General features: G+C 48.2%; 1 protein-coding gene across 1 annotated transcript; it reads right to left on the minus strand.

Moving 5' to 3' along the window:
• Positions 1–4,102: 4,102 nt before the first annotated feature.
• On the minus strand, positions 4,103–15,956 carry DSTN (destrin, actin depolymerizing factor). Its single transcript, XM_064446503.1, has 4 exons — positions 15,808–15,956; positions 6,747–7,054; positions 6,434–6,510; positions 4,103–5,515 (listed from the first exon to the last, which is right to left on the minus strand). Exons 1-4 carry the CDS (start codon positions 15,808–15,810, stop codon positions 5,406–5,408), a joined length of 498 nt encoding a protein of 165 aa, XP_064302573.1. The 5' UTR covers positions 15,811–15,956; the 3' UTR covers positions 4,103–5,405.
• Positions 15,957–16,192: the final 236 nt, after the last annotated feature.

The raw sequence follows: 16,192 nt of genomic DNA on the forward strand, positions 1-16,192 counted from the left end.
GGTGGTCCTTGGTTGGGGCCGGGCTCCCCAGCCCTCTGCACTCCCCTTCTTGTGGCTTTCCTTTTTTACTTCTTTTTTTCTCGCTTTACCACTGCCCCTTCTTTTTTTTCCGTCTCTCTTTTTTTTTTTTTTAAGCCCTGGTTTCTTACGAAATGGCAGAGGCCACGTGACGGCTCGGTGCCTGTCTCCCCACAATAAAGCTGCTGAGCCCGGCACTGGCATCAGCAGGATTTGAGAGAGGGGGGAAAGAGGCCCTGAAGCGCTTGGCTCTTCCCACACCCCTGAGGGACCAAAGCTGGGGTGGAGGATGAGGGACAGAGCTGCCTCCATTTTGTTGCTGGGGAAGGCAGGGTGTGCTCAACCTCTATATTAGATACTAGAGACTCCGTGCAGTTTTGAGGTGGGCTCCAGGGCTGTGAGGAAGATGGGGTGTGCAAGTCACATTTTGGGGGTGGGGAAGAGGGGTGGGGGCGTGGTGTGTGTGTATGAGATCCATCTTTGACCAGGCCAGAAAAGGAGGCCTGGCTGAATTGTGGCTGAGGAAGAGGCAACCTGAGCCCACTCTCCCCCAGACCTGCCCCCGCCCTTGTCTGAAGGCACCCTTTTATCCAGCACTGGATAAAGCTGGGGCTTTGCTGATGGAGGCTGAGCAAGGGCTGCTGCACCCAGACATCAGGGTGCACATCAGCACTGAGCCCATCAGCACTAATTGCAGAAATGGGCTGAGCACCTTTCGGGGCTGTGCTGAGCTGCAGGGAGAAGAACCACCCTCCAGATTTGGCTCCATGATGCCCCTCTGGCACTCCTGCCTGCATTTCCTCGCAGGATGGGAGGTGATGGAGCTTGCACATGTGGCTGGAGGACTGTGTCTCCCTGTGGGGAGGTGGCCCCAGCCCTTTGCATGGCAGCTGCGACCCTACACGCTCATTACAAGCCCTGCTGCTGCCACCCACACCACCTCTTTCAGCACTACTCCATGAGGGCTGTTGCATGCATGTAGGCAGCAGATCCTGCACATGCCCCAGGCTCCGGCAGCTCCATCTCCCCACAAGGGAGGCACAAACTTGGGAAGGAGACCTTTGCCCTGCAGCAATGATGAGTCTTCAGTTTCTCTTTCTGGACTTTCAGATGCACAAGGAAGACCTCATGAGACAAGGACGGCTGGTGGCCTCAGTGCTGTCAGCAGTGCCTCTCCCCACAGAGCAGCATGCCTGCCACCTTTTGGCTTTTAAGAGCCCCAAAAGTGAGGGAATGCCTGGATTTTACCAGGATTGAAAAACAAAACCAAACCCACCCAACACACAGGCTAGACTAAGTTGTTGAGCATATCGGGATGGCTATCACCCCCTGAGAGCCATCGGTGGGAACGGCCCCAGAGCAACAGGCGCAGCGAAGTGATGCAATCCTCGGGTTTTCGGGTTTTTTTTGCTTTTGCAACAATGATTTCCTTTATTGTGACTGCTTGTGCAAAACAGAGCAGATGACACCCAGGTGTTAACACAAGAGCAGTAACAGAGGCCCCAGCCAACACAAGTAGGGCGGCTGCCATCCTGAGCGTGCTATAGGGCAGGTGGGCTCTGATGGGGTTCCAAAAGCCACACAAGAGCAGATTTGGTGACACCCCCCCCCTCCCCCCAGTGTGGAGGGATATGGTGCCCTTCCAGGACCCATTGCTTAGGTGGCTGTTTTAGGAAGAGAGTGGGGCTGATCTTGTTACGCAAACCTGAAAAACACATCTCTGGAGAAGAGGTTTACCGTAATTTTCAATACCTGGTGTGGCACTGCTGGGTTTTTTTTTCTTCCCTCAGCACCTTGGTGGAAGGGGAAGGACATCCCAAGGGGCTAGGAGAAACCCAAGCCTTGCCCACCAGCATGCTGAGAACTAGCCAGCCCCTGCTCTCCCAGGAGCTGGTGGGATTTCGTAGCATGTCCACCCAACAGCACAGGCTTTGCAGAGGGTTATCTCTTTTCCTCCTTGTTACGTGTCAGCCTGTGACTCAGGGCAGGTATGATCAGCAGCTGGGTGCCAGGGTGCCACAGGCAGGCACTTTATTTAAAGATCAAGCAATCGCTTAGCTGGGGTGATTCTGAATGGGAGAGCTGGATCCTTCTGCTGAGTTCTGCCAAGGCTGGAGTTACCGTTCAGCTTAGGTACGTGGGTTTAGCAAGCCATAGCTTAGACACCCAAGTTCACCTTTACTGGAGCAGCTAAATTATGTTCACCCCACCTGCTGCTCACACTCAGGCCTGAATTACCAGTCTCCCACCCCCATCTTCTCCCCAGTATAATGGACAAAAATGGCTTTCAGGAAACCCTTGCCTGCATGTGCACTTAGAAAGGTTTCTAGCAGCTCTGCTCCTGCCACACCTGAGCTACATTACCTGGACTGCAGTCCTGCTGAGCTTGCACAGCTCCAAGCCATGTCTGTCATCTGAACCCCTTCACCTTTCTCTTCATGTAGTCCTGTTAGAAAGTAGTTTCTTTCCCCAGCTGTAGGAAGCATTCCTGATGTCTCTCCCTGCTTGCCTTGCCTTTTCAGAAGGTCTGGGTGTTTTGGGAGAAACCTTAACTGAAAGGATTTGAAACAGTCACAAGAGGAAATATCTTCCCATGCTTTTCATCCCCTCCAACTGCAGAAGGGCAAACAGTCTTGGGAGGTGGTGAAGTTTGGCCCACTAACTCCATGACATGGACAAGCCTGAAGCATTATAGCTCTGAAGGTTAAGTTACTGCCGGCGCTGGAGTGCCAGAGAACTCTTCCAGTTAGGCCAGTATAATACCTCAGGGATTGCTGCAAGGCTCCTAAAAGCATCCAAAGCCTCTTAGATCAGCTGATGCTGCAGGACCACACCTAAGCAAGGCCCAAAGCGCCACCTCAGGCCTCTCATCCCTCGAAGTCCCAGGACTAAGACACTTTATACCCAAGTCCCTGATCCAAGGGCTTGCATGTTGTGGGAAGTGCACTTCTACCTTGGAGGTCTCACATCCTTCCCCCATTGCAGGGACTCCCGCTCCATTTTCTAACCAAAGAAGGAAATCCCAGGCAGAAGTCCACCATGTTGTCACCTGGGCTGTGTATCTCTTCAAAGATGTCTGCAGTCTGGAGACCGTGGTTATCAGCTGGATCTCGGCTGGGTGTTCCCTTTGTTTGTCAGGCAGCACCACTCCCACCGTGTCACTCAGGTTTCCTTATCTTGACCTGGACTTCAGACAGAGACTAGTACTGCAGACACCTAGGCAAGGAGGAGCTGTTTATGGGGATGATTACCCACTTGGGCATGCTGAGAGTTGACTGAAACACAGGCTAAATGCACCCCCAGAAACCAGGCCTGTGTGCTTTTCTCCAAATGAGAAAGCTTCGCTCTGGTGGATCTCTGCATCAGAGAACCTTGTGCTTCCAGCCGTGTGACCCATGTGGGTGCCAAGTTAGAGCAAGCAGTCAATGCCTGCCTTTAATTAAAGGTTTTAACTACACAGCATGGCCAGAGAGGGCACATGCTGAGTTAGGTAATGGACCATTATTACCCTGGCCGTGTAGATAAACCAGCACAACACTGCTCTGCCAAGGAGCTGCGGGGACAGTACAGCTTTCTGTCCCTGCACATCTGGCAAGAGCTTGCAGAGGAAGGGGCAGCCTGTAACTGCCTGGGCTTCATTGGGCTGGCCAGAGAAAGCTCCCTCAGTTCTTACAGGGAATGCAGCACAAAATAACTGACACATGCTGGGTTTCTCCCACTCAGGCTGCAATACCCCATACTTCCCAGGAAGCTCCCCAACCCACAGAAATCGGGGTCTGAAGCCTAAAATGGAGACAAGGTGGTGCCAGGGAAGCTAGAGCCTGCAGCAAGCTGGCAGTCACACAGCTGTGAGAGGGAGGCAGGGCAAAGGAGGGCAGTACACTTCGCAGGCAGATGAACCCGCTTTCCACCTCCACCAGCTCTTCCTTCCAGCCTGCTTCCCACCCTGTGAGCCACACAGGCCAGTAGCTGCAAAAGATGTCACAGCTCCTTGAGCATCTGGCTTACATGGGGCACTGGCATGCTCAGCCAGCAGCGCCAGCCCCACTGCAGGAAGACTAATCCAGAGGAATCAGTCACTGACCCAGGGGAGGGAAACCCCATTTATTTAGGGTATTCAAATTTGGCACGCACAGAACATATCACAGTAATGCACTGGAGGCTAAGGGTTTGGTTTTTTTTTTTCTTTTTCTCTACAGACATACAGGAAAATTCTATGCAACTCCCATGAACACATTACACAAAGGAAACAGCTTTAATCAACCACTGGCGAAACATGGAAGCTTTGAAGATCTCCGTAACTGGCACAGGAATGTTCTCTACCCCCCATACAAAAGGCATTTCAGGTCAAACTTTCTAGTAGGTGATATTTCCATGCATTTCTACAGAATTAAAGAAGCTAACAGACAAAGAACCCAGATCAAGCCGTATTAGTCAGGCTGATTGGTTCTAAGTGAAATCAATAGTCACTATGGACAAATGGACCAAGAGACCAAAGACTGGGGCTAAGAATACCACTTTTTAAGACGTGGTCCCTTCTCATTATAATACCCATAACTGGAGAGCTCTGATATAAGAATCTGCATCTGTAAAAGCCTCAGAAGCATCTGATCTGCTAGCTAGCGTGTATTAGTAAAACTAAGGTAGTTCTAAATTAAGCTGTCAATTGAAAAGCAAGTTTTATAGAATCACTCAGGCTGGAAGAGACCTCAAGACACTTCATAGCAAGAAAATTGGACCTGCAGAACAAGTGAACCTTGAAATATCATTACTGCACAGTGAATTTACAAGAGACTGGATTAGGACTATTTCTCCAGAAAAGTGTGTCTATTTTATCCTTAACTTCAGAATTAGCCTTTATTAGTACTGGTCTGCAACTGCAAGCACTAAGAATTTAACCCAGTATTGGTGCCAACAGGTTGCTTTAGTCTAACTTCAACTACAGGTTTTAAGTCCTGTATTAAACTGTTACAGGGGAAACATTTTTGAGTTTGGCAATTTGGCCAGTAGCCTCAAGAAGATTGACTGAATTTTGCTTGTACAATTTAGAAAAGTAAGAACAGGAACCAGATTGTTCTTCCCCCCCAACTCCTTTTCATCCCATGATACACTGCTGCATTGGACCAAAATTTTTGGAGACCTTTAGTGTTAATCCATCAGGGACAGTATTGGGCTGGAAAACCAATGCAAATATTAATACACCAAGATCAATCCTTAGATTTGATTTATTTAGGGTCATTTGTACATACAAGCTACATCTCCAAAATCTACTTTATTCTATAAGACACCTCCCTACAGTTAGTGAAACCCTTGCCTAGAATGGTTGCTTTACATAACTGATATATTAAAACGTGGAATGCTTGTAGAGTTGTGGCACTGTATGACATCTACACGGGACTTCCTTCAAAAGCTACGACTAGGGAGCCTCCTAGCTTCTCAGCAATGCAAGCTCGGTTGAGGTCCTCTGGCCCATTTGCTTGGCATTCATGCTTTATGCCTAAAAAAAAAAAAAGAGGCAAAACACTCAACAATGCACTAGTTCAACATGCTAGTAATCAAAGAAACATACTTGGTAGTAATATTAGAAGAGGCAATTGGTCACTCAAGCAGGTAAGTCCTGACTTAGCTTCGGAATTTGGATGTTCTTCCCCTGGTATGTCACATCTAGCTACACACCAAATAGCAACGTAGAAATATCAGGGAGAAAGTTTTCACTAGATCAGCACTCAGACTGTTAGCCTTGTCACTGCAGGCTATCTTATGAGTGAATCTCTCTTTTCTAGTGCTAGCCTGGGTACAGTAGCTGAGGATGCTACATGCAAGTACACTAAGATGGCTGACTCAGCTCCCGCTGGCTCTGGAGAGGTGGGTAAAAGAATCAGCGGTAATTTGAGATGTAGAGAACAGAAAGACTCTGCTGGTCTAATGAATTAAGCATGATTTATTTTTTTGGAGGGTGGGGAGCCCAACCCAAGTCTGTATGACATGGAAGAAAGCAGAAAAATCACAGGATTCTTTTTTTCATTTTTTGACTTCCACATGTGCAGCACACAATCTCCCTGGATAGTTCCAGTCCACTACCGAGTTGTCCTGTGAGAGCTGGTACTGCTGCACAATGATCCTGTCAGTCTTGCTCACTGCAGATATGCTGCTCTGGACAGTACAAGTACGGTGTTCACACATAGCAAAGCCTGCTCTTGTCCTGAGCACAGTTGTAGTGCCTCTAAAATTCAGAGTCAGGCAGTATAAGCTTTAGCCAGAGCTCATTTTAGCTGCGCCACAGGGCATTTCACCTGCAAAGTTGTCATCTCTCATTAGTATCTCAAAAAAAGGGCCAGTTAGCCAATGGTTAAGCCTTGCTGTGTAAGCATTCTAGGAGCATGGCATGCCTAGGAGCATTAGCTGTATTACATACCTTGAAACTTCTTTTTGATTGCATCCTTGGAGCTTGCGTAGATCATCTTACTTTTGAGAGGTGCTTGTTCTGGTGCCCTAGTGGGATACACCAAAAAAAGTGCAATTAGTGGCATTTATTATCCAGCATAGACAGAAGCAGTGTCCTACTGACTATGAACAAGTGAAACATTTCATGGCTCAGAATACAGACATCAGGCTGCCTGGCTCACTTTAAGCCTGCCATCTTGCCAGCCTGGGCAATACAAGCGCTCAGAGACCTCACCCAGAGTGTTCGGACTGCATGTTAGGAATGAGTTGGGAAGACAGCTTACCACAAGAAAAACATCAGCTCTTCTTTTTTGGATTCCTTGGTCTCGAAGCTTGCATCATACAAGGCATAACGGCAATCCTTCTCAGGAAGCATTTGCACAAAATGCTTGAAAGGGTCGGTAACTGTCACACCAACATCTCCCACCAGAATCTCTTTGCCTTCTTCCACAATAATGCACTTTTTGTCTGGACTGAGGCAGAAGATGACAGCCTTCTTCCTCTTCTTAATTTCCTCAGGCGTAGAGCACTTCCGCACCTTCATGTCATAGAAGATACGGCATACTTCATCGGCAACTTGTACTCCAGATGCCTGCAAAGACAAGAACAAAGACCTTTAGGCCTACTGCTGCAAGTTTTCAGAACTACATTACTGCACTGCCTTAAATTCAAGGCTAGAAGGCAACTGATACTGGCAATAGTCACCAGTAGCCTGAGAGTCTTGTCAGAAAAGGCTGCAGACCCTCTTTTTCCAAGACAAGTAAAGAATCTGGAGTCTCGGTGCTGCCCACAGCCAGCTGCCAAACCAAAACTATTCTGAAGATGGCACAATCCTCCTCATATTAGAACATTGTTTTGGGGTCGTTTTACATGCATATCCACTCCTTGTCCTCCGAGATTTAATTGTGGCAGATCCTTTGGCATTAGAACAGCTTAATTTTGTTACCCATTTCAGGCTGGCTAGACAATCAAGGCCACTAGGATCTTCTGTTCAAAGTTTCCTAGCTGTTTCTAGCATGTTTACTAGCAGCTTTAGGAACGGAGGTAAAACACGGCCAAATTCCATGCTTGTCACATGGATTTCATTTAGAGATCAAGAAAGACGTAGTGGGGTACCGAGACTGTAGTGGTACAGTTTTCAACTGAACAAGCCAACTTTAAAACACTGACTTCAGAGCAGCTTCTGAAAGGGAGAACTTTCAATTCTAACAGTTAAAGTGTCCACTTCCCAGCAGTTCCTCCATCAGTTTTTAAAGCCAACTGCACTTTCAGCCTTCCTCCCTCCCCTCCTTGAAGTCTGACAGGAAATTCTAGTTACTCAGTGGTATCCCCCTATGCTAGCTGTAATAGGAGGTGCAGATGCAGCATCACCAATCTAATGTTAAAGGCAGCTGCACAGAATAAAGAGGACAAGACCTAGCAAGAATGACAAGAGGCTGAACTGCATTTTCAGTCTGCTGCTTTTTTGAGAACAAGACCAACAAAAAAAAAAAAAAAAAAAAGAGAGAGGTGGCAGGGTAGAAGCATTTCTATCTGTGTTTTGTTCTCAGAGTGCAGCAAAGTTGGAGAGCTTAAAAGCAGCTGTGCAATAGTGAATACTGCAAGTGTGGGGAGCCATACTCGCCAGTGGACACTGCTGGAAGGACATCATGCATCTTGGCCAGAGTAGTAAAGAGCGAACTGAAGCCTGTCCAACACTCAGCTATCTGTTCAAAATGCTGCATGCAGTGTAAACAGAGAGACTCCTTCTAGTATTGCTTCTTTCCCCACTGGTTTTTGGTCTTCCAAATTCAAATGACATTATCCTCAGATACAGCAATTCATATCTTGGAAGGAAAACTGCCCTCCTCCCTTTGTGTAAACTGCCATATGTCACTGTTACAAGCACAGTCAGCAGTACTAAAGAGTCAGGTAAAGTAGCATGCAGATATACCAACTGAAAAAGACTACAGGTGGTTATTAATTTTGTTTTTCCTTAAGCTCAGCCCCAAAACATCTGCTCGATGGATCTGGATTACTTTTGGGGGGGGACACTGTATCTTGTCAGAGTGGGAACATTCTAAAGAAACAGCAGAGCTCAGCTGCAAAACTAGGGAAGTCAGTGGTAAAGGGAACTGCTTAGTGCTAACTTTCAAACAAGCTGTCCTTGAGAGATGGTTATTGATTGAACAACTACTTAATGTATTTATTTTTTTAAAGCCTTGACCAATGCCTACCATGCAGGACCTCAGATGAGCCTGGATTCTCCTTTTTCTACCAACATCTCTCCTTCTGTAACTTGTAATGGCTGGCGTAGCTTTGCTAACCCAGTTGAGAGAGGTGGCAGAGCTGGCAGAATCTATTACCATGGGAAATCTACATGCCAGCCTCCAAGTGCTGGTCATGCAAAATCAGGGCAATCTCATACAGCAGTGAATGAGACAGAAGCTTTTCTCTAGTGTGGAGAACAGTACACTTTAGGGGTTTACTCAAATACAAGGAGACCTCCCTCAAGACTTAAAATGCATGGCTTGTCTATTAGGGGTAATCTATCCAGAATCCCTTGCACTCTCTTTGGGATAGTAGAACATCCTCATCTCACCATGCCTCAGCTGCCTGGCACGCAGCCACCCTTCTGCACATCTTCAATACGGAAAGTAAGTGAAAAAAGCCTGTTCCAGGATAAATTCAAGTAAAAGTGCAAGCATCAACGCAAAATGACTCATTCCTATGTCACCTCCTCCATACAGAGAGACTGCACTTTGTCAGAGTGTGACTGAGAACTAACAAGGAATAAAGGTCTTCCTCCTCCCATCCCAGTAGTTGGTGTAGATAAGAGCCCTCTGGGAATAACACAAGGTTGCCCTAATAAAGCAAACAGTGCAGCAGCTAGAACTGTTGCATCATTCACTAAGGACAAATCCAGAGTGAACTCAAGACAACTTTTTTTCCCCCCTGAGGTTTGTCTTCTAACTAATGGCACCTCAGTAGCTGACAACAGGTTTCAAGACTCAGTTTTCAGTCACAAAAAACTCAAGATTCTAAATAGAAAATGCTCAGAAAGCCTGAAATAGCATGGGAGTAATTTAGTGATTAAAAAAATAAAAAAGCAGTTCATGTCACCTAGCTCTACCTTTGTCAATTCTTGGTCTTTGCTCCAAGGTGACAACTAATTCCCAAGCACCAATTCCTGTTGCCAAGAAGTTAACTCTGACAGAAGAGACCAATGCTCAGCAGAGAGCCAGGAATAAGCAGCAGCAACGGAGCTGCAGGTTGATGCAAAGTATGCAGTCAAGAGCATATACTTGTGCCACTGCACAGCCAGAAACATTCTCCAAGTTGGGAGACAAGTTGTTTCCTTATAAAGAAACTAAGCACTGCTGGCAAATCAGTTCAGATTCCAAAAATGTTGAGAGTATTCAGTCTGGAAACTCAATTCACTGTTAATCTGCAGCTGATAACAGGGGCTGACCAGAAGCTGAAGGCACAACAGTAAGAACTGGATTTTTAAAAAAAATTTTCAAAGCAAAAGGCTAACAGCTGGTAGCTGGTGCTACTCCTTTTCACAGCTGCTGTACAACCCCTGGATTCATCACACAGGCTGACATTAGCAGCCATTATATTGCTAGGGACAATGCAGATTTGTTCCATCTGAGAAAACCCTATAGCTGTGTCACAGTATGGGTTGAAATGAACCCATAAACTCCCGGTGCAAATAATTGCTTCCAAAAAGAGGATCTACTTTTGTAACTGTAGGACTCCCTCTTCAACCCTGAGCTTGTACCAGTCATGACTGGCTTCATAAACATACTAAAAAAGGAAAAAAACCCAAACCCTGGGCAGCTTTTGTTATAAGTTGGTTGCAACCATTCTGTGCAGGGCTGCAACAGGATGACTGTTAAGAGCACTGAAAGACAGAGAAATGCTACACTTGTAAATACATGTCCTCAGTTGACATTTTAACCATGTCTCCGCTGATTTGTCCAGAAGAATAGCTGGTGAGAAGCCTCCATCCCACCAGTGATGACAGAATAAACGTTTATTTGTTAGTCTGGATTCTCTCTCTTTGGCCCAATATTGCTCTGCTCAGAGGATTCAATACAGCACATTCATTATTATTTTGTACATTCTGGCTTGAACACTGCAGGGCTACGACAGCTAGCCTGGTTCTGTTCCTTTTCCAGTATGAAAGCAGTTATCCTGCTATGGTTCATGGGTGGCTGCTCATTGAGCAGTACATTTTGCAGGTACTTGTGGGCTATGCAACCATTAGCAGGTGACATTTTGTTGTAGTGGACAGATAAACCCTGTAACACAGGCACACCAACTTAAAACCACTCTAGAGACACAACCGCAGAGAAAAGACTAGCTTCAAGTAACCGGCCTGCTTCTGGCTAACTGTCAAGGACCTTAACTGCAGGGCCTGTTAACCTTATTGAAACAAGGCAGCAGCAAGGAGGCAAGCCACCTAATTATCAGATGGGAGAATGACGCCAGTACAGCATATTCAGGGAGACATTCAGGCAAGAACAGAGAAGAGTAAATTTCTCTGAGGGAATCAGCAAAATGAGTCCTCCCCCAGTACCTCTGTGCAACCATTGCAAAGGTGGCATGTCTTGCAGGCAGCATTGCCTCAGACATTATTCTGGAGTACTTATACCAGTATCTCCATTGTATTTTCATAGGGACTGCTGTAGGCACATGAGGTAATGGTTGCATTAAATGCCTTGTCAGCATGTGCTGCAGTAACACAGCGGCTCTTATTCCCTACACAAAGCCATCGTTCCTGCCTTAAGTGCAAAGCACTGCAGAAGTCTTGTGAGAGCAGAATGCCATCCCTACACAGGGCAGCCCAAAGAGAGAGCCTTCTGTCTAGCAGGCTTCCAACTGCAAGAGCCATCCCCAGCTGCCTCCACTAATAGCCTCCATCACCAAGTGCTCTACAACTGAAATTTAATCTACATGGGGGAAGACTGAGGAATACTCCAAAGCTTTCTCAAGAAAATCCCCATATACAGGAAGCCATTTCAGGAGTGACACACATGCCAGACACCTGATAAACTGGATTTGTAGCAAGCCTGCACTGAAACATGATTTTGACACAATGAAATTTGCCTCCTCTTTTGTCCGGAAGCACTGTGAACTCCAGTATTTTCCTTAAATACTTAAAATATTTTACCTAAGAAAAGTCTTTGTTCCCTCCTCAATTGTAAGACAGACAACTTTAAATTAATGACTTAGTTTGCCTCAAGACAAGTTTGAAGGCCTAAATTTCATTTTAAGCATTGAGAGTTTTATAGTCTGGGTTTTCTTTCCCATGATCAGAACCTAAGAACCCTCCACAGTGGTGCCTGTGCATATGTTATCTACAGAGACATTTTAAGAACCAGTTCTTGACTTGTTTTGTTTGGGAATCATGCACACACATTGTATACACCAGCATGGACTATCCACAGCTACTCAAGTGGAAACTTTTCCTCCTTGGAAAAGCATCAACAATTTTTCCAGAATTTGACACCAATAACTTATTACAGTACAACTCATTTAACTGCAAAGGCAGAGATTCGAGAACACTGTGCTCCCATGTTTGCTAGTCACACTACTGCCACACACTTGGTTCTCAGTTGCTTCGGCAAATACCTTGTTTCCCCTATGCTTGGCATACCATCCCTCCTATCTACCTTCAAAATCCCCTGCCACTGCCAGAACTGCCTGTGTAACCATGTGGCATTTCCATCTGACTCAGTAATGTGTCATCTCTGCAACAAACATTTTTTCAATTAAACCTATCACCACCCGGCTGTTCTGGGATAGCAGCCTTCACAAAGCTGTGCCTTACGTTGTCACACAATACATCATCAGCACCAAGATCCTGAAGGGAAAGCTGAGCCAAGTTAGTTGTGAGAGCACCTAGCAGACAGGGAGGGTCACATAGCCTGGCTGCAGCTAACAGGCTGGGACAACATTTTGCCAAATCAGGGCTCAGAAAAGGTGTCAGCTATAGCCGACAGGCCAAATAAAAATGTGGGTGGTTAAAAATACAAGGAACTTATATACTGCTTTGCTTTTAATCTGTTACTTGAGCACTCAAGAAAACCCATCTGATATTACCATCCCTGCTTTACTGAGCGGGCAAGGAAGCAACACATAGAGCAACTAGTTTACCTTCACCCCAAAGACCAGCACCAGTGTGGGAATGCCAGTGACTTCGAGTCCCCAATGGGCTCATGTCCTCCGCTACCTACAGCCCAACACACTGACACCTCCAATTACTCCAGCCAACCTATGCATCTGAAAGTCCAAAGCTTCAATTCAGATCTGAAGGATGACAGGAAACATAACTAACTGCCTTTTTACTGCTGTTGTGTAAGAGGCCATTATTTGCACACCATAAACCAGCAAGAAGTACAGTTATTTACTTATCACTTATAGACAGATCTTACCAGCTAGACTTAAGTTTTTCTCTTCCATTATTTGGTCTCTTGAGGGGGGGGGGGGGGGGGGGGGGGGAAGGAATCAAAACTATTCAGCTTTTTTTCCCTGCCAATATGAAAGGTTATCGACCAGATGAGGAGAGATGAACAAGAAAGCAATTACTAAGAAAAAGCAGAAAAAAGCCTCCCCTGAATTCCTGGAGGTCATTTCCTCAGCTTCCAGCCAAAGAGGAAATCATCTCCTCCTCTGAGCTACCATGAAGTACACTCCCAATATAATTATCAAGGTAGGTAGAACAAGCAATACCTGCAAAAGGCAACCCCAGCAACACTGCTGAAAAAGAGGAACCGTGGTAGCCAGTAGGGGGGCAGAAGTTTTGAGTAGTACCCATTCCTGTGTTGAAACGCATGGTTTTTTTAAGGTAATGTGGGTTTAAGCTGGTACACACAGCGGTTCTTGCAGGAAAGGAAAGCTTCTTAGAAACACATTCAGCACAGAAATCAGCTATTATGAACCCAAGTGTCTGCAAGAATTTTCTTGTGGCCCTCCAGGCACCTACAGGAACCTAAAGCTTAAACCCTCATCCTTAAAAACAGGCTTTAAAGGCCTGCTCTGGACACCCCAGCACTCATTACTGAGGTATCCTTCCTGGAGATCACTGTGAATACTGAACAGTCAGTCAAGCAAAAGGCTCTGAACAGCTTTACATGCAAGTTCTGGCTGTCTGCAGTCTCTCCCGCATGAGATTGCTTAGGTCAGCCCTTGCTCCCAGCAGAAGCCTCTTGATAGTGATATTCTGACAAGGCAAGTAGGAACATGCCAGGCACCCACAATATCAATTGTCAGGAGGCTGTCATCTTGTAGATGAGGCATGTGTACCTTGTAATTACAGATTTGGGAACAGTATTGACTAACAACCAAGAAAAATAATTTGTGTAGTCTTCCAAAGACCATGGACTCATTTAATCCGGTAGCAAAGAAACCAAACCTTGAGGCAAGACACTAAAGCAGAAAATTCAATGCTCTTTTGACACCAAATGATGCTCTCCTGCTGGCATTACTGTATTTTGCCAGAAGGCCCACACTCTTTGCCCGAAAGCAAGTTCATCTGCAGCAACTGGAAAGCACCTTAGAAAAAAACTCAACCCAGACACTGTTCAAAAAAGGAGATCACTATGAGAAATACTAGTTTTGACTGAGTGAGGAATTCTCTGGTCCTGAAGCAAGATGAAGCCTGACACACTGAGTAGTCATTCTAAACTAGGTTTGCGTACTGTAGAGGTGGTAGCTAGCTTGTTCAGACAAGCCTGTTTTAAACAAGAGCTGCAAGTCTCGTCAGACTTTCAGCAGCTTCATCTGCAACTCCCATTAGCTCTGCTCCACACTGCAGACCAGGCGTACATGCTTCAAGTTGGGTGTTCTAGGAAGCAGGAAGATTAGTAGCACATCCTGTCTGCCGGGTCTATACAGACTAGAAGTTTATTTACTAGATACACCACATGTTCAAGAAACTAATGGTAAATACCATAGGAAGGCCTCAATATGTAACCCTTCTACTAAAGGCAAATAACCTAGGCAAACGCATCAAAACACAGGAATGTTTGTTGCTGGACAAGCATTTGTGCATGACTCAAGCAAAAATGGGACAGCAGTTAAAACTGTAAGAGCCAATGATTCAAGGGAATTTGTCAGTCTCAGTAGCCTGAGTTAAACGGGGATGCAAAGTTTTAGTGTAGGTAAATCAAGAGAAAATAAACCACCATAAAGCATAATAGCTGTTTGGTTTATTCTGCCCCATTTCTGAAAGGAGTCCACCCGCATTTTTTTTGAAGGCCAGAGAAAATGGGCTAGTGTGTATGTTTAATGCATTTTTACGTTTCCTCCACTTCCAGCGTTCTATCTTAGACATAATGTGTCCAGCATTGTATCTTCTCCGTGCAGAGAAGCAAGACAAAAATCTCCGAAGCCCTTGCGGCAAGTGCCTTAAAATTTAAGCTTTTTCGAGCACTTGCTGCAAAACCGCGTTTGTTACGACCAGCTCTTTCCTTCCGCCGGTTTTGCTTCCCCCGCTTTTGTCTGCTGGCAGGACTGCTGACTGCAGCTAGGGCTGGCTCCGGGCGGCCGGGCCCCGGGAGGCTGCGCAGGGGGGACGGCGGGGCCGAGCCCTGCCCTGCCCGGCGGGAGAAGGGCTGCTCCCCTCCGCCGCCCCGCTCCGCCACGGGGGAGCCGCCGCCGTTTTCTAGGCCAGGCTCGAAACCCCTCGGCTTTGGGGAAGATGGCTCCCGCCCGGGGCCGCCCGTCGGGGCGGATGCGAGTGGGGCCGCGCTTCCTCCGGAGGGGGGCAGCCCCGCGGCGGCCTCCCACACCCCCCGCCGTGGGCAGGCTGCAGCCTGCTCCCCACGCAGCCCCTCGCGTGGGGGGAGCCCCGCCCCTCCCCCCCGGCCGCGCCCTGCGGCACGGGGAGGGGCCGTGCGCATCGCCCCGCGGCGGCCGCCGTCCCCCTCACCCCCGGCTCTTCCCGCCTCCCCCCCCCAGGCGAAATGGACGCGCCCGCCCCAGCGCCTGTGTGCGGCGCGGAACGTACCATCACCTCATGGGGGAGGTGGGTGGAGGGGAGAGGACAGTTCCACCGCCTCAAGGGGGGGAGTAACCTTCCGCCGCCTCATGGCGGGATTGGGGGGAGGGGGAGGAAGAAAGGATCCGCGGCCTGAAGTTCAAAGGCAAAAGGACCGGGGAGGAAAGGGGGGTGTAGAAGGAGAAAGAAAGCGGGGCGCGATACGGTCGTGCCGCCGGGCTCAGCGGCGGCGCCGGCCGGGATGCGGCGGGCGGTACCAACCGCCGCCCTCCCCTCTTTCCTCGGGGATGAGGGCGAAGGAAGGGGGGATGGGGAGAGGGGGGGAAGGGTGACGTCCTGCGCCCCCCGCTCCCTACCATGGCGTCGGCGCGGCGGGCGGCGGAGCGCGGTGCGGCGGCAGCGGCTGCTCCCCTCGGATGCTGGGCGCGGCGCGGGCTCCGGCAGTAGGAAGGGAAGCGGCGAGAGCGCGAGCCGGGCGGAAACGCTGCCGACGTCACGGCCACCGTGCCCGGAGGAGGAAGCGGTTGCTATGATGGGAGCCCTGCGTGGCAACGCCCCACACCCCCTTCCTCCTCCCACCCCGCACCCCACCCGGCTCCGCGCGCAGGCGCGTGCCCGCCCGCACCCGGGGGGGGGGGAGGGGAACCCACGCACCCACGGACCACCTCCCGACCGAGGGGGGTGGGCTGCCCAATCACGGGGGGAGCCGCCAGGTGATTGATGGCGGTCATGCGCCCACCC

Source organism: Phalacrocorax carbo, chromosome 3 (assembly GCF_963921805.1).
Source record: "Phalacrocorax carbo chromosome 3, bPhaCar2.1, whole genome shotgun sequence".
NCBI classification, from domain to species: Eukaryota; Metazoa; Chordata; class Aves; order Suliformes; family Phalacrocoracidae; genus Phalacrocorax; species Phalacrocorax carbo.

Excerpts from the sequence above, each read along its gene's own strand:
- DSTN (XM_064446503.1), bottom strand. Across the intron at positions 6,511-6,746 it reads GAGCTGATGTTTTTCTTGTG|GGCACCAGAACAAGCACCTC; the intron begins GTAAGCTGTCTT and ends GTATCCCACTAG. Across the intron at positions 5,516-6,433 it reads AATCAAAAAGAAGTTTCAAG|GCATAAAGCATGAATGCCAA; the intron begins GTATGTAATACA and ends TTTTTTTTTTAG.